General features: G+C 31.7%; 1 protein-coding gene across 5 annotated transcripts; it reads right to left on the bottom strand.

Moving 5' to 3' along the window:
- Positions 1–2,130: 2,130 nt before the first annotated feature.
- On the bottom strand, positions 2,131–19,798 carry LOC136272676 (uncharacterized). Of its 5 annotated transcripts, none has more exons than XM_066074709.1 (5): positions 17,465–17,619; positions 16,838–16,985; positions 16,604–16,756; positions 16,196–16,231; positions 2,131–2,354 (listed from the first exon to the last, which is right to left on the bottom strand). In XM_066074709.1, the coding sequence occupies exons 1-5, from the start codon at positions 17,501–17,503 to the stop codon at positions 2,197–2,199; spliced, it is 534 nt and encodes a 177-aa protein (XP_065930781.1). In that variant the 5' UTR covers positions 17,504–17,619; the 3' UTR covers positions 2,131–2,196. The 5 variants fall into 5 exon arrangements, 4 of the variants coding, with proteins under 4 accessions (XP_065930781.1, XP_065930780.1, XP_065930783.1 ...); XM_066074708.1 differs by lacking the exon at positions 2,131–2,354 and adding an exon at positions 14,802–15,271 and having other exon boundaries at positions 17,465–17,606; XM_066074711.1 differs by lacking the exons at positions 2,131–2,354; positions 17,465–17,619 and adding exons at positions 14,823–15,271; positions 19,657–19,798.
- Between the last annotated feature and the right edge of the window lie 4,722 nt (positions 19,799–24,520).

The following is a 24,520-nucleotide window of genomic DNA, read 5'->3' as shown; positions in this document are numbered from 1 at the left end:
ATATTTGTAACAAAATGCACAAGTAGCTGATTACATAAAGAGAGATATCTGAGTAATTGTGTCGTAATATTAAGTGGATGACTTGAATAAATGTTGATAATAACATGTCTGGCATATTTCTTTAATTTAAATATACAGCTACTTGAGATATATTGACAACCCCGCCACAAAATAAAGATATTTGTAACAAAATTTCACAAATAGCTGACTACATAAAGAGAGATATCTGAGTAATTGTGTCGTAATATTATGTGGATGACTTGAAGGAATGTTGATAATAGCATGTGTGGCATATATCTTCAGTTTAAATATACAGCTACTTGCAATATATTGACAAAACCGTCAAAATATGAAGATATTTGTAACAAAATGTGCAAGTAGCTGACCACATAAAGAGCGATATCTGAGTAATTATGTCGTAATATTATGTGGATGACTTGAAGGAATGTTGATAATAGCATGTGTGGCATATATCTTCAGTTTAAATATACAGCTACTTGCAATATATTGACAAAACCGTCAAAATATAAAGATATTTGTAACAAAATGCGCAAGTAGCTGACCACATAAAGAGCGATATCTGAGTAATTATGTCGTAATATTATGTAGATGACTTGAAAGAATGTTGATAATAGCATATCTGGCACATATCTTCAATCTAAATATACAGCTACTTGCAATATATTGACAAAACCGTAAAAAAAATAACGATATTTGTAAGAAAATGCACAAGTAGCTTACTACATATAGAGACATATCTGAGTAATTCTGTCGTAATATTATGTAGATGACTTGACGGAATGTTGATAATAGCATGTCTGGCATATATCATCAGTTTAAATATACAGCTACTTGAGATATATTGACAAAACCGTCAAAATATGAAGATATTTGTCACAAAATGCGCAAGTAGCTGACCACATAAAGAGCGATATCTGAGTAATTATGTCGTAATATTATGTAGATGACTTGAAGGAATGTTGATAATAGCATATCTGGCACATATCTTCAATCTAAATATACAGCTACTTGCAATATATTGACAAAACCGTAAAAAAATAAAGATATTTGTAACAAAATGCACTAGTAGCTGACTACATAAAGAGATATATCTGAGGAATTATGTCGTAATATTATGTAGATGACTTGAAGGAATGTTGATAATAGCATGTCTGGCATATATATTCAATTTAAATATACAGCTACTTGAGATATATTGACAAAACCGCTAAAAAACAGACAAAAAATAAAGATATTTGTAACGAAATTCAGAAGTAGCTGACTACATACAGAGGGATATCTGAGTAATCGTGTCGTAATATTATGTAGATGACTTGACATAATGTTGATATTAGCAAGTCTGGCATATATCTTCAATTTATATATACAGCTACTTGAGATATATTGACAATTGACAGTGATATAGTGCAATGTACATCTTAAGAACACAAATAAAAATCCTAGGTATGTGTTCTCACATGGACAGTAAGAAGTAACTAGAAGCCAAGTTTCTTTTATCTCGAAGCCAGTTACTAGTAGCCAGTTACGAGTAGCCAACCTTGATTTTATCTCGTAGCCAGTTACTAGTAGCTAGGTTTTCTTACTTCTCGTAGCCAGTTACTAGTAGCCAGTTACTAGTAGCTAACTTTACCTATCTGCTTCCACACAGGTTTTAGTTTTTCTGCACGACCGAATGGATTTTGAAAAGAAGATTTTTGAAAAATGCCGACAAATTGTCAATTATTCCTAATTATTTTCCCTTGGAAGAGAGAATGACCCTTTTAACAAACTTGAGTCTCCTTTACTGAATGATTCTTTTGGCAAGGTTTAGTTAAGATCGGCCAAGTGGTTCTAGAGGAGTATCGAAAATAAATAAAGTCAGTTTTTTATCATCGGGTCTGAATGAATGGATCCTACAATAATTTTTGCTTTTTCTCTGCCGTGTCCATCCAATAGGATTATATTAATAAACCAGGACTACTTTACATGTATCTAAAGCTGGCAACCAGAAGAATACAGGATATGTTATACCCGCTTGTAGGTAATGTCGATTTGAAGGTCATTTAGTATGTACAATATATGTCTTCCAAACAGATATAACTGCTAGAGTTAAAAAGTTTGGCCAACAAAACAATAGGCATGGACCAATGATCGTAAAGGTTTCTTATCTATGATCGTTGATCTTCTTTATTTAGATTAATCATCATAAATACAAACTCCATTCATAAAAACACAATCTACTGAGTCTTTGCATCCAGTTTCGTCCTCAAACTTATTCAAACATGCGATGCAACTATTCGCGCTAGGTCCTCCAAAAACCTCTTCACAAACCCCTTGGTTGGTAGTTTTGCAAACTAAAACAAATTTCAAAAAGAGTAAGAACTTTTTTTTTTTATAATTTATTTGCAAGAACAAACAAAGTATACAATAACTTCAAGCACAGAATTCTAATAAGCTATCTACAAGACAGCACATTGTCTTAAATAAGATACTATGATTATTATTTTTGTCATCTAATTTTATATTGCTTATGAAAAAAATACTTTAAAGAGTATTTAGAGTTGTATAGATTCCACAGATAATGTTTCAGTGTATTACACACACACACACACACACACACACACACACACACACACACATATATATATATATATATATATATATATATATATATATATATATATATATATATATATATATATATATATATATATACAATTAGCATTGATTCATAAAGCAAGTAAAAAAAAAGGTGTACAAATAAGGCTAAATTAGCAATGTATAGAGATTTAAATAAATGTACAAGTAGTATCTTGTCTAACCCGGTAGACAACATTATCAATTACATAGTCTCTGGGTGTAGAGATACATAGGCAGACTCTATGTATCCATGGTATATAACAGTTTACTATATTACAATTGTTCACTGTTTTTGTCTATATAATTATGATATAAAAATCATGGACAAAAAGAGTTTGCTGTCCTAATGAGGAGGTTCTACCTTGTTTTACAGTCCATATCCTCCCTTATATGACAGCTCTACTGGAAGACAGGTCTCTTCTCAGTAGTTTTAGAATATTTTACACTATGATAATAAGACATATCACATCATCTTTGACAGATTTTCAAAAACCTTGCACTCAGCATTTGCATTTAAAAAACGTAAAACTGAGGCATAAAAACAAGTGGATTTTTTAACATGATTATATATGATACATTCAGTTTCATTCATAGAATCCAATCTACAAAGCATTTTTTGTTTGTAAATTCTATAAGCTACATAAGTGATAAGTAAATTTAGAGATTTAGTTTTATCGCTTTTTTCATAGAAGAAACCAACAACAATATGTTTCCATTGTATTTTGAATGACAATAAACTACTAACAGTATTCCATATGTTTTTAACATTGTTACATTCAAAAAGCAAATGTTTTATATTTTCTATTTGTTTACAGTGTACACATTGATTTGATATATCTTTTTTCCATTTACCCACATATACATTATTATACAAATATTGACTGGGGTTGAGGGCAACATTGATTATATTAGCCCCCGAGGGACAAAGTATTGCCCGACGCGAAGCGGAGGGCAATATTTTCGTCCCAAGGGGGCTAATATAATCAATGTTGCCCTAAAACACAGTCAACATTTGTTTTGTTATATGAAGAAACAAACCAAAATTTATGAAAGTAATCGAAAACTGATCGCCGTAATTTTCTCAGCTCAACAAAGAATTCACGAATTCAATTTTGTCGAAATATCCTCTGCATCAAACGGTCACTGGTGATATTCCGCCGACCGTAAGAATTAACATACAGATGTTCTACCTGATTTTACTTCACAGTAATTCGCCAATCCTTATATCCGTTATGAAAGCAAACCGTCGCATTGCGCGTCCGTTATTTACTTGCCTTGACTGACTCTCTATTATGACGTCACCTTGTTTTGGAGTTGCAAAGAATTATTTACGTCATCGTTTACGAATGCACAAATCAGAGGCGAATATTTGAAATAGAGGGAATGTTCTCTAGATATTATTCCTAGCCGGTCAATATCAAAAAAATATTGACCGGTCAATATTTTTCGGACGAGCTAATATTACAATTATTGACTATTCGTCTATATAGAGTTATATAGTGAGAAAATACTACTGAATATAACAATACATAATATATTATTTAAAAGCTTGTAACTGAATTCAGCTACATGTTTATCTTTTATATCTTTAATCTTGCATTCATAAATATTTTTCCAACTCTTCTCATCGTATATTTCAAATTCTTTACGCAGTATTAATTGAAAAGATGGCTTACAAAACTTTTTTTCAATGAGATTTTTATAGAAAAAATTACTAGATTTACCAGTCAAGTTGTAATATCCCAGAGGGAAGTTGAAACTCATTACGCTTTGTATGTTGATAAAGTTTACATTGCTGAATGAGTAAAGTCTTCCAATTGATTTAGTTATTTGAAAAAGAATTTTGTATTCACATAACCAGTTAGATTTATTAATAATATTTGCATAATGTTCTAATCGTCTGAAGTTACCCTCGTCGTCAAACAAGTCTTTAATGTATAGTATTCCTGATTTAATCCAGTTTTCGAAGAAAACAGAGTTTCCCTTATATACTAAATTACAATTATTCCATATTGGTTGTTGTAAAATATCATCAGGTGATCTTTTTTCAAAGTGCAGTTCACGTTTACATTCATTAAAACAACAAAATATTTCTTTGTAGAATAGGGGTAATTTTATGCTATCCAAGGTCTCTGTTTTAGTAGTGGAGCACTTTAAAAGAATGTGTTTATCGATATTAAGTTTTTTACACTGGTTACTAAGAATATCAAATAGAATGCCTTTTGAGTTAAGTAATCTTGGAATCCACGCTGCTTTTAATGATTTTAACTTGCAATCTATGTCTACTATAGATAATCCACCTTTTGCTATGTCTCCAATTAAAGTATTTCGTTTGATTCTTTCCGTTTTTTCCCAAATGAAGTTAAAAATCAATCTCTGTATTCTTTTAATAAAATTGCTATCAGGAAGACAAAGTATTGACGAAGTATATACAAGTTTTGAAATAGCTAGAGTCCGAATAATACATGCTTTTCCAAAGAGTGTTAATTTTCTTCGTTTCCAGGATTCAAATAGTTTTTCCATGTCATGATAAATTCTCATCCAATTTTTATTATAGCATTCTTCCTTATCATGGCCTACATAAATACCTAGACATTTAATTGCTTTATTTGTTACTTTGATTCCATGAAGCTCTTCAAATTCGTTTTTCATATCTCCTAATAATATGCATTCAGTTTAATTAGTATTAATTTTTGACCCAGCACATTCACAGAATGCTTTAATAATATCTAAAGTATTCTTCATTGAGATTTCGTCATTCAAAGCCACTGTTAAATCATCTGCATGTTGTATACTTTTAATTTCATAGTTATTTATTTTAATGCCATTTATGTTTTGATGATTTTTAATCTTAGTCGCCAATATTTCTGCAACAAAAAGAAATAAGAGAGCTGATAAAGGACATCCTTGTCTTATTCCTCTTGTCATTGAACATGATTTTGAAAGCCAGCCGTTGTTTTTCATTTTAAAAATAGGGTTTGTATACAAAATGTTTGCCCATGTAATAAAACTTTTTCCGATATTTTTTTAAAGTTTTAAAAAGAAAATTCCATTCAACCGAATCAAATGCTTTTTCAAAATCTAAAAATAACAGAATTCCCCCCACGTTTTCTGATTCGCAAAATTCAAATATATCTAATATAAGCCGGGCATTTTCTCCAATGTATCTTCCTTTTATATATGCAGTTTGGTTATCATTGATTGTGTCTTTTAGGATCTTCTGTAGTCTTTTTGCAAAAACAAAAGCTATGATTTTGTAATCAGTATTTGTTAGACTAATTGGACGATAATTTTTTAAAGAATTATTTTCTCCTTTCTTAAACTCTAACGATATTACTGATTGCCGCTGTGTGTATGTCATCATTTTATTTTCATATATATTTTTTTAAGAGCATCGTAGAAATAAGGGCCAATTACATTCCAAAAATATTGATATAATTCACTTGGTAATCCATCAGATTTATCGTGTTTCATACTATTGACAGCTTCCGTACATTCCTCGAACGTCGGAAATTTATCTAGCATACGTTTATTATCCTCACTTATTACTGGTACATTGATTTCAGATAAGTAGTTATCAATTATTTTATTAGGGTCTTCCGTTTCGAACGGAAGACCCTCTTGTTATTCTACGGTTTCTTTTTCTTTATTAGGGTTTTCCGTTTTCAACGGAAAACCCTTCTGTTATTCTACGGTTTCTTTTTCTTTATTAGGGTCTTCCGTTTTCAACGGAAGACCCTCTTGTTATTCTTCGGTTTCTTTTTAGGGTCTTCCGTTTTCAACGGAAGACCCTCTTGTTATTCTTCGGTTTCTTTTTATTATTATACTTTTTCTTTTTTTTTCTGACTCCTTCTCGGCTTTATAACTCAAAAAGTTTCCAACCGATTTTAATGAAACTTTCAGAAATAATGTGACACTATTATTCCTCAAAGATGTTAAAGTTTTCTTGACAACGTAACTTCCGTTTTTACGTTACGTCATTTTTAAAATTTTCAAAAAGTCATTTTGTCCGCGGCGTTTCTCAAAAACGCTTTAAGATAGAGACTTGAAATTTTCAATGGTTATGATTTGGTCGATTTACCTCTGTAATAAGGCTCGAAATGAAAATCTGTCACTTCCGGTCGAAACCGGAAGTGAAACAAATTTTTCGAAAAAATGAATTTTCTGATCAAATCAAAAACGAATATGTGTTTTGTAGAGCTTATTAAGCTGAATCTAACACTGAAAGCCGTTTTAAAATCGGACGATGCATTACAAAGATATCGGGGTTTAAAAATTGATTTTTCCGGAAATTTTGATTCCGCGTCCTTGGTTTAAAAAATAGCATAATGTTCATAGTAAAGTTAACTCGTACGAAAAATAATTGTTAAGTCGTACTTAAACACATTCGGATTTTTTTTGTTAAGTCGTTCTTAAAATTAAAAAGGTTTCTGTTAATTCGTACTTAAAATCATTCGGATTTTGTTAAGTCGTACCAGGAATAATTCGATTTTTTTTCAATTTTTTTATTTTAGTTACTCTTGTTTTTGGTTTAAGAGCACGCTTCTTACAGGAGCTTCCAGCTTTACTTCCGGTATTAACGGAAGACCCACTCGTTGCTTTGCAACGAGCTTTGCTCTAGTTATTATTATAATTTTTCTTTTTTTTTCTGACTCCTTTTCGGCTTCATAACTCAAAAAGTTTTTAACTTTTTTTATGAAACTCTCAGAGATAATGTGAAATTATAATGCCTCAAAGATGTTAAAGTTTCTATAGCAACGTCACTTCCGTTTTTACGTTACGTCATTTTTAAAAATTTCAAAAAGTCATTTTGTCCGCGGCTTTTTTCAAACACGCTTCAAGATAGAAAGTTGAAAATTTTCGAGCTTATATATTGATCGTTTTGCCTCTGTAATAAGGCTGAAAATGAAAATCCGTCATTTCCGGTCGAAACCGGAAGTGAATCAAATTTTTCGAAATTTTGAATTTTTTTATCAAATAAAAAACATATATGTATTGTGTAAAGCCTAATAAGCTGAATCTAACACTGAAAACTGTTTTTAAATCGGATGATGCATTACAGAGATATTGGGGGTTAAAAATTGATTTTTCCGGAAATTTTGATTCCACGTTCTTGGTTTAAAAAATAGCATAAAGTTAAAAGTTAAATTAACTCGTACCAAAAATAATTGTTAAGTCGTACTTGAACACATTTGGATTTTTTTTGTTAAGTCGTTCTTGAAATCGAAAAGGTTTTTGTTAATTCGTACTTAAAATCATTTGGGTTTTCTTAAGTCGTACCAGGAATAATTCGATTTTTTTCATCTTTTTATTTTAGTTACTCTTGTTATTGGTTTAACGAGGCCGAGTACAGAACAAGTACGCACGCTTTCGCGCAGCATTTCATTTGTATTGTGACGTCATCTTTTTGCTTTGTTGACGCCATGGCGGGATAGTTTCAACTGCAGATATTCAGCGAAATTTGTTGAAAATAGCTCGTTTGATGTGTAAAATTGATATTATATTGTGGAATAAACATAAATGTCTCGAAGTATAAGCTATATTTGGGCTTGGGTCGAAAACGTGAAGAGGGTTCAGCAAGCCTAACCCTTTGTCATGTTCTCTTAACCCGCCTAAATATCGCTTACTTCATTTATTTCAAGACATTAACCATGTATTTTATATTAATTATCCTTAAAATGTGATGTTATATATTTATTTATTACTTAAATATGTCTTAATGTTTTAATAATACAATAAAGATCACCATTTCCGTCATTATCAAATAAAAAATAGCCATTATCTGACAAACTGGGAAATTGGGCGTACAAAAAATAACTTTGATAAAACCCCTGGAACAAACCAGGAGGTTTTTTTTATTTGACAATTTGATTCCTTTTAGCAATAACTTTAATATGTAGAACAGAAAAAGAAATCCCTAGGGCAGAAGTTTAAAAAATGTGCAAATTTGGTACATTTCAAGCAAAATCCTATAGGATCCTATGTTAAAAATTAACAAACTTTGAGATGACCCCTTAAACAAACGGTGTGGTAAATGTCTTATTTTTTTATTTTAAAATAATAATTATATCAGTAGAAATTCTTGTAAAATATTTCATTCAAAAATTTAAGGCAGAAAAAATTAGACCCGGCCTCGTTAAGAGCTCTGCTTCTTAATGAAACTTCCAGCTTTACTTCCGATATTAACGGAAGACCCACTCGTTGCTTTGCAACGGGCTTTGCTCTAGTTATTATACTTTTTTTTTCTTTTTCTGACTTTTTTGGAGCGTTATTTCTCAGAAACAATTCAACCGATTTACACCAAATTTTTAGGAGTTATAAAGCATCAATGTCGCTACTGATTATTAAAATTTCAAATGATTACGTCACTTCCGGTTTCAGATATGGACGATTTTGTAAATCTTTAAGGGTCATTTTGTCCACGCATCTCATCCAAAACTAATCAAGATAGAAGCTGGAAATTTTCAGGGATTGTAGATGAATGCATGTAGATGTACCCCCATGCTTCCAATTATGAAAATTGCTCAAGGCCTCGAAGCTCGCCTGAACCTGAAAATTAGCACCAAATTTTTTCACGAAATTTTCGCACATTTTCTGTAATATCTTTTGATGTATAAATATTTTGTTAACACATGTAATGCAAAAGTTGTTTAATTTTGCAAGACCTTTAATTTGATATCATGAAAGAGGGGCTGGCCCCTCAAATTAGGGGCTCTAAAGTCTTCTTACAATAACTCTTTACTAAACGATATTTTGTTATTAATTATAGAAGCAAAAATGTGTACTGTACATCTGTTTATCTATTCAGTATCATACCTTAGTCATATGTTACGTAATTAGGGGTTTCAAGGGGCCAGAAGTTGAAAAATTTGATCATTCATATCAGAAAAAGGAAAAATATTTTGAATAGCACTGTAGAACAAATGTTGTTTAAAATAATGTTCTCAACAATACGAATACTAAAATGTTGTTGTTGGTGGCCCCGGTAAGGAGTTTAAGGGTCGGCCCCTAAAACACATTTATACAGATATCTTGAGAAAGGTTAACAATTCCTAAACACTTGTTGAACAAAATATGTTTATATTTGCAAGACCTTTAATTTGATATCAAGAAAAAGGGGCTGGCCCCTCATATTAGGGGCCAGGGGCTCTAAAGTCTTTTTATAATAACTCTTTACTGAAAAATATTTTGTTATTATTTTTAGAAGCAAAAATGCTCATTGTTCAGCTGTTTATCTATACAGTATCATAACTAAGTCATATGTTACGTAATTTGGGGTTTCAAGGGGCCAGAAGTTGAAAAAATTGATCATTAATATCTGAAAAAGGAGAAATATTTTGAAAAGCAAAGTAGAACAAAAGTTGTTCAAAATAATGTTCTTAACAAAATGATACCAAAAATGTTGTTGTTAGTGGCCCCGATAAGGGGTTAAAGGGTCAACCCCTAAAACACAGTTGTTTAGATATCTCGATAACGTTTTACAATTTGTGAACACTTGTAGAACAAAACATGTTTAAATTAGAGAGACCTTTTATTTGATATCAAGAAAAAGGGGCTGACCCCTCAAATAAGGGGCCAGAAGAGCTATTAAGTCTTTTTATAATAACTCTTTTCTCACAAATAATTTGATATTAATCATAAAGCAACAAAGAAGCTTTTTTATGCTTAATTTTAAACTGAAATCCGTTTTAAAATCGGACGCTGCATTACAGTAAAATTGGGATTTAAAAATTAAGTTTTCCGGAATGTTTAATTCCACGTTCTTGGTTAAGAAAATAGCGTTATGTTCAAAATAAAATTAACTCGTACCAAAAAAAATTGTTAAGTCGTACTTGAACACATTCGGATTTTTTGTTAAGTCGTTCTTGAAATCAGAAAGGTTTTTGTTAATTCGTACTTAAAATGATTCGGATTTTGTTAAGTCTTTCAAGGAATTATTCGATTTTTTCATCTTTTTATTATCGTTACCCTTGTTATTGGTTTAAGAGCTCTGCTTCTTACAGGAACTTCCAGCTTTACTTCCGACATTAACGGAAGACCCACTCGTTGCTCTGCAACGAGCTTTGCTCTAGTTATTCTTTTTTTTTCTTTTTCTGACTTTTTTGGAGCGCTATTTCTCAAAAACTATCCATCCGATTCGCACAAAATTTCCAGGACGGATAGAGCATGATCGGCGCTACATATTATAAATTTTTCAATCGATGACGTCACTTCCGGTTTCAGATATTGACGATTTTGTAAATTTTTAAGGATCATTTTGTCCACGCATCTACTCCAAAACTAATCAAGATAGAAGCTGGAAATTTTCAGGGATTGTAGATGAATGTATGTAGATGTACCCCCATGCTTCCAATGATGAAAATTTGTAAAGGCCTCAAAGCTCGGCTGAACCTGAAAATTGGCACCAAATTTTTTCACGAAAATTTTACACATTTTCTGTGATATCTTTTGATGTATAAATAATTTGTTATAACATGTAACGCAAAAGTTGTTACAAATTACACGGGCTTTCGTTTAATATCAAGAAAAAGGGACTGGCTCCTCAAATTAGGGGCCAAGAGGGCTGTAAAACCTTCTTACAATAACTCTTTACTGAATAATAATTTGCTATTAATTATAGAAGCAACAATGTTCATTGTTGGGCTGTTTATCTTTACAGTACCATACTTAAGTCATATGTTACGTAATTAGGGGTTTCAAGGGGCCAGAATTCAAAACTTTGATCATTGACATCTGAAAAAGGAGAAATATTTTTAAAAGCAACGTAGAACAAAAGTTGTTCAAAATAATGTTCTGAACAATATGATACCATAAATTTTGTTTTTAGTGCCCCCGGTAAAGAGTTAAAGGGTCGGCCCCTAAGATACAGTTGTTTAGATATCTCGATAACGGTTAACCATTTGTGAACATTTGTAGAACAAAGTATGTTTATATTAGCGAGACCTTTTATTTGATATCAAGAAAAAGGGGCTGACCCCTCAAATTAGGGGCTAGAAGGGCTATTAAGTCTTTAATAATAACTCTTTTCTGACCAATAATCTGATATAAATCATAAAGCAACAAAGGAGCTTTTATTAAGCTTAATTTAAAGCTGAAATTCGTTTTAAAATCGGACGATGCATTACAAAAATATTGTGATTTAAAAATTGCGTTTTCAGGAAATTTTAATTCCACGTTTTTGGTTACAAAAAATAGTGTTCTGTTAAAAGTTAAATTAACTCGTACCTAGAATAATACGGTAATTGTTAATTCGTACTTGAATTCGGGACTTTTTTTTATTAAATCGTTCTAGAAATTGTAAAGGTTTTTGTTAATTCGTTCTTGAAATCATTCAGACATTGTTAAGTCGTACTAAGAATTAATCGATTTTTTAAAAGTATTTTTTGAATTTTCTTTGTAGTTGGTTTTAGAACTCTGCTTCTTACAGGAACTTCTATCTTTACTCTCGACACCACCGGAAGACCCACTCGTTGCTTTGCAACGAGCTTTGCTCTAGTTATTCTTTTTTTCTTTTTCTGACTTTTTTGGAGCGTTATTTCTCAAAAACTACCCACCCGATTTGCACAAAATTTTTAGGAGTGATAGAACATCATTGTCGCTACAAATTATTAAATTTTTGCATGATGACGTCACTTCCGGTTTCAGATATAGATGATTTTGTAAGTTTTTAAGGGTCATTTTGTCCACGCATCTCCTCCGAAACTAAACAAGATAGAAGCTGGAAATTTTCAGGGGTTGTAGATGAATGTCTGTAGATGTACCCCCATGCTTCCAATTATGAAAATTGCTCAAGGCCTCGAAGCTCGCCTGAACCTGAAAATTAGCACAAAATTTTTCCACGAAATTTTTGCACATTTTCTGTAATACCTTTCGATGTGCACATAATTTGTTAAAACATGTAATGCAAAAGTTGTTTCAATTATCACGAGCTTGCCTTTGATATCGAGAAAAAGGGGCTGACCTCTCAAATTAGGGGCCAAGGGGGCTCTAAAGTCTTCTTACAATAACTCTTTACTGAACAATAATTTGTTATTAATAATATAAGCAAAAATGTTCATTGTACAGCTTTTTATCTATACAGTATCATACTTAAGTCATCTGATACGTAATTAGGGGTTTCAAAGGGCCAAAAGTTCAAAACTTTGATCATTAATATCTGAAAAAGGAGAAATATTTTTAAAAGCATTGTAGAACAAACGTTGCTTAAAATGGTGTTCTTGTCAATAAGCTACCTTAAATGCTTTTGTTTATGACCCCATTTAGGAGTTAAAGGGTCGGCCCCTAAAACACATTCGTACAGATATCTCAAGAACGGTTAACATTTCATGAACACTTGTTGAACAAAATATGTTTAAATTTGCAAAACCTTAAATTTGATATCAAGAAAAAGGGGCTGGCCTCTCAAATTAGGGGCCAAAAGGGCTCTAATGTCTTTTAGCAATAACTCTTTACTGAACAATATTTTGTTATTAATTATAGAAGCAAAACTGTTCATTGTACAGCTGTTCATCTATACAGTACCATACCGAAGTCATATATTACGTAATTTGGGGTTTCAAGGGGCCAGAACTCAAAACTATGATCATTAATATCTGAAAAATTAGAAATGTTTTAAAAAGCAATGTAGAACAAAAGTTGTTCAAAATAATGTTCTGAACAATATTAAACCAAAAGTTTTGTTGTTAGTGGCCCCGGTAAGGGGTTAAAGGGTCGGCCCCTAAAACACATTTGTACAGATATCTCGAGAACGGTTTACAATTCATGAACACTTGTAGAAGAAAATGTTTGTATTAGCGAGACCTTTTATTTGATATCAAGAAAAAGGGGCTGGCCCCACAAATTAGGGTGTACAAGGGCTTCTTAGTCTTTTTATGATAACTCTTTTCTGACCAATAATTTGATATTTATTATAATGCAACAAAGCAGCTTTTATTAAGCTTAATTAAAAACTGAAATCCGTTTTAAAATCAGACGATGCATTACAGAGGTATCGGAGTGTAAAAGTTGATTTTTCCGGAAATTTTGTTTCCGCGTCCTTGGTTTAAAAAATAGCGTAATGTTTATAGTAAAATTAACTCGTACCAAAAATAATTGTTAAGTCGTACTAAAACACATTCGGATTTTTTTGTTAAGTCGTTCTTGAAATCAATTAGCTTTTTGTTAAATCGTACTTAAAATCATTCGGGTTTTTAGTAGGTCGTACCAGGAATAATTCGATTTTTTCATCTTTTTATTTTAGTTACTCATGTTATTGGTTTAAGAGCTCTGCTTCTTACAGGAACTTCCAGCTTTACTTCCGACATTAACGGAAGACCCAGTCGTTGCTTTGCAACGAGCTTTGCTCTAGTTATCAATGTTTTTACTTGCGTATAAGCTCAGGTAAAATTTAAACATTTCCCCCATAATTGAATTGGTATTATGAATTTTTTTATTGTTTGAAGTCAAAAGTTCCGTTATTACGTTTGATGATTGATGTTGCTTTTCTAAATTTAGAAAATATGATGTGTTTTTTTCGCCATTTTCTACCCATTTTGCTTAGATCTACTAGTTTTACTAGTTTCTACATTTTCAATTTCTTTCTCAATTTCCTTTTTCCGTTTCTTAATTGATCTCTGTTGATATTTCGAAAAATTAATAGAAAATTCTTTTATCTTACGTTTAATACATTCCCATTTGTCGACTGGGTTCAAGGAGTTATCTAAATTATCAATGATTTTATGAATCTCCTTTTTATATTTATCGTTTTCTATATTTGACACATTTAACTTCCAGTAGCCTGGGCCTCTTTTTTCACATGATAAGTTCAGGTGAAATTTTAAAAACCTATGGTCAGACATGCGATTTCCTTTAGAATGAGTGCCAGGAATTTTCCTGATTATTAATCCACCAAATTTACGATATATATTTTCATTTAATAGTACATAATCTATCCTACTTTTAGGGTTGTTTTCTGCATCACACCATGTTAGACCATTCAACTCGGGGAATTCACTTTTCCAAAAGTCAATTAAGTTGAATTTATTCATGATATTTTTCAAAACGTGTAAACTTTTATCACTTGTATCATTAATTTGACAATTAAAGTCTCCACAAAGAATTATGTTGTCATTTAAGCAATTTTTTTCTATAAAAGATTTTAATTTTGTAAAGAAAATTTATCACCGGGTCTGAATGAATGGATCTTTGTATCCTACAATAATCATTGCTTTTTCTCTGCCGTGTCCATCCAATAGGATTATATTAATAAACCAGGACTACTTTACATGTATCTAAAGCTGGCAACCAGAAGAATACAGGATATGTTATACCCGCTTGTAGGTAATGTCGATTTGAAGGTCATTTAGTATGTACAATATATGTCTTCCAAACAGGTAAAACTGCTAGAGTTAAAAAGTTTGGCCAACAAAACAATAGGCATGGACCAATGATCGTAAAGGTTTCTTATCTATGATCGTTGATCTTCTTTACTTAGATTAATCATCAAAAATACAAACTCCATTCATAAAAACACATTCTACTGAGCCGTTGCATCCAGTTTCGTCCTCAAACTTATTCAAACATGCGGTGCAACTATTCGCGCTAGGTCCTCCAAAAGCCCTTTCACAAATCCCTTGGTTGGTAGTTTTGCAAACTAAAACAAATTTCAAAAAGAGTAAGAACTTAAAATATGAGATGCTTATGTGACTTATTGGGATATATATATATATATATATATATATATATATATATATATATATATATATATATATATATATATATATATATATATATATATATATATATATATATATATACACAATGTATATATACATATATATATATAAAGTACAGGGAATTTCACTTTTGTTGGAGCTCCACCTCCAGCCCGACCAAGGCTTGAACTAATTCGACTAGTTGTACTGCAGTGTGTTTCGCGGGTATAGGTGATTTTTTTTTAGGCCAATAATTTTACTCTGCGAATTAAGCTTGAGATTAATGTTCTCGAGGAAGGGGTGTCCAGACCCCTATCCCTCCTTCCCTGTAGATTTAAATGTTTATACTGTGTGAGGTTAATCCATCAATGTTAATTAAAATAATATATAGCTTTTACAATCGCAATTTCTCGGGTATTTCCGGCAGGCTCGGAAAAATACCACGAATGTTTTAATACTACCAGCTGTTAGAAGTCTATACATACATGTAATGGAGTCACTTCCCATCAAATTAAATATCGGCTAGACAGCCTCGTAATTCTCTTTTGTGGTATATCTCAGGGTATATTATAAGGTTTAATGAAGTCAAACTCATATCCCAAAAATCGTAAAACATGTTTATATGTTTATATTTATATCAAGTTTCATGAAAAAGGGAGTTGCCGTGGACGCGTATAAATATGATACATTCGAGGTGTTTTTCATAGCCTGCGTGAGAGGCCCAAAAAGTTGCGATAGATAGCCACTATATAAGAGCTATTAAGACATCTATTTTGTAGGTTAGAATCTGTACGAATGAACAGTATTTAAAACAAAAACGACTGATTTAAAAAAAAAAATCATTCATGATTTAGTATACATACTGGAGAATGCATCCTCCTGCACTTCACTTTCTAAAGCTGAAGAAAAATCAACTACAGCATGTAATATTCCACATAACATTTTAGAGAAATATAATTATACAATTTTATGAAATACTAGTACATGTATATAAAACATAATTTCACCAATATCTTTTAAGTTTTCATTTCCTCACTGCAATCAAAATCAAATGCATTTAGATACATTCTTTTAATAGCTATAAAGTTTATCCTTTTTATCCTCTTTTAAAATCATAAATATTATTTCTCTTCATATGGGATCGAATATACATGTATGATTCTCAATTTAATGTATTAATTAATTAATGCAAAATGGTAATTAAGAAATAAGGATATAAAATACTTTTGATATCAAAGCTGTAGTAAAATGAACACATAACCAATATAAACCTTTTTTTTCTTCTTCACATTTTTGTCTTTCAGCAGCAAGAACAACATCACAAGTTGTCTCTGGTTCTTGAGGTTGATCCTTGCAATTGCAATTTTTGGAGTTTTCACGGTCAGACATTGCTGCCAAAGCGGCGCTTGCTGTTAAGTACAGATCTAACAAGTTAATTTTTTTTACTTAAAAATCTATTTATGTCATTTGTATTTCAAGGGAATAAAAACCAAACCAAATATAACCTGCGAGTGCCGCTATGCCGATTGACCCAGCTGCTATAATGGTACCGGATATCAAACCGGATTGCGCCGGTTGAGGGGGCACAGCCTGCATACAGCAAACTCCAAACAACACTGTCCAAACAAAAAGTCCTCTTGTGATTGTCTGCATCTAATTTTTAAAGATAAATACCATTGCTTCTTAAATCATGAAAAATTATCAAAGATTACTGACTCACAAAGAATAGCTCTGCTTGTTGGTAACTATACATCACATATATTACATTTTTACAGTAATTCATTTTTTGTGTTTCATAAGATGACTCAAAGAAGAAACTATGAGTACAAGTCGAACATTTAAGCGTAGACATAGAGGACTATCCATGTATCTGTCCGTCACAATAAGGTATAACAAGCAAAAGTAAATAGTTCACAATAAAAGATGTGTTATTACAGTACTGAATGCAAGCATTCTAAGAATATTGTATTTAAGCAATACACGTACACTACCGGTTACCTAATTGTTAAATGTAGACCGTCTTATGTGGTAAACAATCGGTGAAAGATGTCCAAGGACGGTCATGATACAACACAAGAATTATGCGAACTAATTATGCTCACAAGTAATACAGTATATCTGGAAATAGTTACCTTAGATACATTTTTAGCAAATTTGCGCGTGCTCTGCATTTGCAATTCTTTCCTCTAAAAATTAATTAACAATAAAAAAGGTAAATTTTTCGAAGGCTGGTCTCCATCCTTACTATATAGACAGGTGTCCGTAAGTAGTAGTCATTAAAATACATGTTTATATAACCAGGTAACTACCCTTAGCTATAACCAGCGTGTGGAGAAGGGCTTCACTCACAATCGGTATTTGGATTGACTGGCAGGCTCGATTGTGTCTATCTTGAATATACATGTGTACTGTAGGGCTGTATCAATATATCGATATGTACCGGTATACGCCTGTCAAGCGGTATTCGATACACAGTTTTGACGATATACCGATATAAAATCGGGTTTGAAAGCGCTTTTAAAGGTCGGGGTCGAAGTTTCCAATTTAGAAATGGCTTCCTTTCTGGAGCATGAATAGAATCTATTTTAAAGAACAAGCTTACAGAAAATCACTGAACGTTATGTATGCTTTGAAAAAAGACTGATCAGACAATTAATATAATAGTTTAAACAAGTTTGATTGTTTATTACTTCACCGTATACTAAAACACGGCTGCCAGGGAAAACATGACTGCCGAGAGAATCTATACATGCTATACGCCTGCCGTTACCTGATTGATAATTTTTATTTTTTGAAATTTAATTTTACGTAACCTAACTTATCATCATAGGAATATAAAGTTGACTTCATAATAATTAGTTAGCACAAAATTAGGAATAATGTTCAATGTTGGTCAAGTTAGATACTTGTTGTATAGAATTCATACGCCTACCGAGGAAATCTATATGCCTGCCGTTTATTTGATTGATAATTTAATTTTTGGATATTATTTTAGTCTATATATATATATGAAATGTTAAACGGGAAACGATTTTGAGGTGGAATAACACACCTGGAAAAAGTCACTCAAATTAACTGTAAATTATTTGATTATGTAAGATATAATGATAAATTAAATATACATATATCAAATAAGCGAAAAATTTGCAAATTGGGGATAAAAAATGAATATCTAAAAAAATCAATTCAGTAAGTAGCAACAAAAGCCCTTGCGGGATTCGAACTCGGTATGTACGGACCACAAGCCCGACACTTTTTCATGAATAACTGAGTAACTACTCCCTGATCATTTTTTTTTTCAATAAACAGTATGACAATGATCAGTTCATATATAGTTTATCATGTAAGTCAGTACATATGTCCCTGATAATATTTAACTATTATATAAACTGATTCTTTTTTCTATTACTTTCATTGACTCAAACAAGACAGACTGAGTGTTTGTTTGGTTATTTTATTTCAAAAATCCAATATAAGATCTGTAATTTTGGTTTATTATTATGATAGTACTTTATTCTTGAAAATGCTAAACTATATAATATGATTCCTGGGAAATTAGAGGCGGCGGTAAACGATATCCGAAGGTTACCTAACATTGTGCATGTCAATATGTGTGACATTAGATATTTGAGTGGGGTTTTCCCCCCAGATTTACGGTACCCCCGCTCTTATGTTAATATATGCTCTCATGTAAAAAAATTTTCACGTCAATCCAATGATATGGCATTTGAAAACAAACAGTATGCAACAATTTCAAGCTTTTTGCGAACAGTACGTAGTTGCTAACAAAACTGTAACAGAAATTACGAAAAGACAGACAGATTCACGCTCACGATTTTTTCTTCATCAATTTTAACAAATTTCAAAACTTCGTCTCTATTCTCTAATAATGTAAGTTTTAAAATCTTGTTAAAAATCTTAAAACCTTTACCAAAACAGGCATGGCAATCAAAGTTGAGAAATAATGATTGACAGACAGACAAAAAGACGACAATAAAGAATATAACCTTCTCCGGTTTAATGGTAGAAACTAATAATAAGAAGATATTGCTTAAAGTCTGTTTGGGAAATCCAAAAATCCAATGTCAGCGTTGTCTAAATGCTTTAAAACCTGTAGGACATTGGGGAAAAAACGAATCGACTAAGACGCTGAGATTTTTGGAGAAATAATTTTAATCCAAAAATACAACAGTCAATTATAAAGAAAAAAAAATTGTAAGCACAAAGACAACAATACCAAGTAAGAAAACATTTTGTAATTTAAAAAAAAATGCTTCAACACAACTGAATTGTTTTCAATGATTAGTTATGAAAGGAACATTACCTGCATTTCGCTACCCGTTTTGAGATTGAACACTGTACATACATTACCCTGACGTGTTCCTGCGGGGTTTTATATGCTCTACACGGAAATAACATTCTACGCACCACTGTACATCGTCTCTCTATTGGTGGGTACATGAACAAATTACACATAAACACATCTTATCTCCTCTCAGTGGATGAACTGAATAAAAAACAACCTATTTCTGATAAGTAAAAAAAAGTTTGTACCTTACTTGTCCTATATGTAAAACCATTTTAACAAGACTTTGGTTTTTGGTAGGGCGTAACTGTCTATTTCTTGCATCAAAACAAGTTAAAAATGCCGCTTGCAGCAAGTGATATATGCATAGATTGAATATTCGAAGCCCAAACACTAGACAAATCTTGTTGATTTCAAGGAGCTCTGGCTGAGTGGTCAGCAACAAAATAGACAGGCCTACGTCACATTGCTGTTTACCACAACTACACAAAGTCCAAGCTTTTGTTAAAATATTTCTATTTCATACGTTTTCGTAGGCTTCAGCAATTAAGTAATTTTAATATATATAAAAAATAAACCCTTTTTTACATGTAAATAGTTCTGCAATTAAAGTACATGTAATACCATTGTATTCTTTAATTGATCAGAACTTAAAGTAAAATGAATATCTTCTGAATATTTTTATTGGAGTCCATAATTCTGACAAACTTCTGAAGAAGACGGATACCGTAATATAAAGCTGGTCGCTGTCGTGATTATGTATCAACATTTTTTGTTATGTTACGACACGTTTCATGTCCCACAATTCGGTGACAGTTGTTTTTCATATGTTCATCTATACAGTACCATACCTAAGTCATAAATTATGTAATTAGGGGTTTCAAGGGGCCATTATTTAATATTTTGATCGTTAATATCTGAAAAAGGATAAATATTTTGAAAAGCAATGTAGAACAAAAGTGGTTAAAAATAATGTTTTTAACAATATGATACCAAACATTTTGTTGCTAATGGCCCCGGTAAGGGGTTAAAGGGTCGGCCCCTAAAATACAGTTGTTTAGATATCTCGAAAACGGTTGACAATTCATGAACACTTTTAGAACAAAATATGTTTATATTAGCGAGACCTTTTATTTGAAATCAAGAAAAAGGGGCTGACCCTTCAAATTAAGGGCCTGAAGGGCTACTAAGTCTTTTCATAATAACTCTTTTCTGATCAATAATTTGATATAAATCATAAAGCAACAAAGGAGCTTTAATTAAGCTTAATTTAAACTGAAATCCGTTTTAAAATCGGACGATGCCTTACAGAGATATTGGAATTTAAAAAAAAAAAGAGTTTTCCGGAAATGTTGATTTCACGTTCTTGGTTAAAGAAATAGTTTTGTGTTCAAAGATAAATTAACTCGTACCTAAAATAATTCGGAAATTGATAATTCGTACTTAAACACAATCGAATTATTTTTGTTAAGTCGTTCTTGAAATTGGAAAGGTTTTTGTTAAGTCGTACTTAAAATAATTTGTATTTTGTTAAGTCGTACCAGGACTTATTCGATTTTTTTCATCTTTTTATTTTAGCTTTTCTTGCTATTGGTATAAGAGCTCTGCTTCTTACAGGAACTTACAGCTTTACTTCCAACATAAACGGAAGACCCACTCGTTGCTTTGCAACGAGCTTTGCTCTAGTTCTTATTATTCTTTTTTTCTTTCTTTTTCTGACTTTTTTGGAGCGCTATTTCTCAAAAACAACCCAACTGATTTGCACGAAATTTTTAGGAGTGATAGAACATCATCGTCGCTACATATTATTAAATTTTTGCATGATGACGTCACTTCCGGTTTCAGATATAGATGATTTTGTAAGTTTTTAAGGGTCATTTTGTCCACGAATCTCCTCCGAAACTAAACAAGATAGAAGCTGGAAATTTTCAGGGGTTGTAGATGCATGTCTGTAGATGTACCCCCATGCTTCCAATTATGAAAATTGCTCAAGGCCTCGAAGCTCGCCTGAACCTGAAAATTAGCACAAAATTTTTCCACGAAATTTTTGCACATTTTCTGTAATACCTTTCGATGTGCACATAATTTGTTAAAACATGTAATGCAAAAGTTGTTTCAATTATCACGAGCTTGCCGTTGATATCGAGAAAAAGGGGCTGACCTCTCAAATTAGGGGCCAAGGGGGCTCTAAAGTCTTCTTACAATAACTCTTTACTGAACAATAATTTGTTATTAATAATATAAGCAAAAATGTTCATTGTACAGCTGTTTATCTATACAGTATCATACTTAAGTCATCTGTTACGTAATTAGGGGTTTCAAGGGGCCAAAAGTTCAAAACTTTGATCATTAATATCTGAAAAAGGAGAAATATTTTTAAAAGCATTGTAGAACAAAAGTTGCTTAAAATGGTGTTCTTGTCAATAAGCTACCTTAAATGCTTTTGTTTATGACCCCATTCAGGAGTTAAAGGGTCGGCCCCTAAAACACATTCGTACAGATATCTCAAGAACGGTTAACATTTCATGAACACTTGTTGAACAAAATATGTTTAAATTTGCAAACCCTTAAATTTGATATCAAGAAAAAGGGGCTGGCCTCTCAAATTAGGGGCCAAAAGGGCTCTAATGTCTTTTAACAATAACTCTTTACTGAACAATATTTTGTTATAAATTATAGAAGCAAAAATGTTCATTGTACAGCTGTTCATCTATACAGTACCATACCTAAGTCATCTGTTACGTAATTAGGGGTTTCAAGGGGCCAAAAGTTCAAAACTTTGATCATTAATATCTGAAAAAGGAGAAATATTTTTAAAAGCATTGTAGAACAAAAGTTGCTTAAAATGGTGTTCTTGTCAATAAGCTACCTTAAATGCTTTTGTTTATGACCCCATTCAGGAGTTAAAGGGTCGGCCCCTAAAACACATTCGTACAGATATCTCAAGAACGGTTAACATTTCATGAACACTTGTTGAACAAAATATGTTTAAATTTGCAAAACCTTAAATTTGATATCAAGAAAAAGGGGCTGGCCTCTCAAATTAGGGGCCAAAAGGGCTCTAATGTCTTTTAACAATAACTCTTTACTGAACAATATTTTGTTATAAATTATAGAAGCAAAAATGTTCATTGTACAGCTGTTCATCTATACAGTACCATACCTAAGTCATCTGTTACGTAATTAGGGGTTTCAAGGGGCCAGAACTCAAAACTATGATCATTAATATCTGAAAAATTAGAAATGTTTTAAAAAGCAATGTAGAACAAAAGTTGTTCAAAATAATGTTCTGAACAATATTTAACCAAAAGTTTTGTTGTTAGTGGCCCCGGTAAGGGGTTAAAGGGTGGGCCCCTAAAACACATTTGTACAGATATCTCGAGAACGGTTTACAATTCATGAACACTTGTAGAAGAAAATGTTTGTATTAGCGAGACCTTTTATTTGATATCAAGAAAAAGGGGCTGGCCCCACAAATTAGGGTGTACAAGGGCTTCTAAGTCTTTTTATGATAACTCTTTTCTGACCAATAATTTGATATTTATTATAATGCAACAAAGCAGCTTTTATTAAGCTTAATTAAAAACTGAAATCCGTTTTAAAATCAGACGATGCATTACAGAGGTATCGGAGTGTAAAAGTTGATTTTTCCGGAAATTTTGTTTTCGCGTCCTTGGTTTAAAAAATAGCGTTAAGTTTATAGTAAAATTAACTCGTACCAAAAATAATTGTTAAGTCGTACTCAAACACATTCGGATTTTTTTGTTAAGTCGTTCTTGAAATCAATTAGGTTTTTGTTAAATCGTACTTAAAAGCATTCGGGTTTTTAGTAGGTCGTACCAGGAATAATTCGATTTTTTCATCTTTTTATTTTAGTTACTCTTGTTATTGGTTTAAGAGCTCTGCTTCTTACAGGAACTTCCAGCTTTGCTTCCGACATTAACGGAAGACCCAGTCGTTGCTTTGCAACGAGCTTTGCTCTAGTTATCAATGTTTTTACTTGCGTATAAGCTCTGGTAAAATTTAAACATTTCCCCCATATATGAATTGGTATTATGAATTTTTTCATTGTTTGAAGTCAAAAGTTCCGTTATTACGTTTGATGATTGATGTTGCTTTTCTAAATTTAGAAAATATGATGTGTTTTTTTCGCCATTTTCTACCCATTTTGCTTAGATCTAATATGTGCACCTTTAGATTGTTTATCATAAATAGAATCTAATTCTGCTTCTAACTGTTTAAGCTTTTTATAATCGAATTCCTCAGTTTTACTAGTTTCTATATTTTCAATTTCTTTCTCAATTTCCTTTTTCCGTTTCTTAATTGATCTCTGTTGATATTTCGAAAAATTAATAGAAAATTCTTTTATCTTACGTTTAATACATTCCCATTTGTCGACTGGGTTCAAGGAGTTATCTAAATTATCAATGATTTTATGAATCTCCTTTTTATATTTATCGTTTTCTATATTTGACACATTTAACTTCCAGTAGCCTGGGCCTCTTTTTTCAAATGATAAGTTCAGGTGAAATTTTAAAAACCTATGGTCAGACATGCGATTTCCTTTAGAATGAGTGCCAGGAATTTTCCTGATTATTAATCCACCAAATTTACGATATATATTTTCATTTAATAGTACATAATCTATCCTACTTTTAGGGTTGTTTTCTGCATCACACCATGTTAAACCATTCAACTCGGGGAATTCACTTTTCCAAAAGTCAATTAAGTTGAATTTGTTCATGATATTTTTCAAAACGTGTAAACTTTTATCACTTGTATCATTAATTTGACAATTAAAGTCTCCACAAAGAATTATGTTGTCATTTAAGCAATTTTTTTCTATAAAAGATTTTAATTTTGTAAAGAAAATTTATCACCG

Source organism: Magallana gigas, chromosome 2 (assembly GCF_963853765.1).
Source record: "Magallana gigas chromosome 2, xbMagGiga1.1, whole genome shotgun sequence".
NCBI lineage: Eukaryota > Metazoa > Mollusca > Bivalvia > Ostreida > Ostreidae > Magallana > Magallana gigas.
Note: the sequence above shows the minus strand (reverse complement) of the source record. Positions and strands in the feature narration are given on the sequence as shown.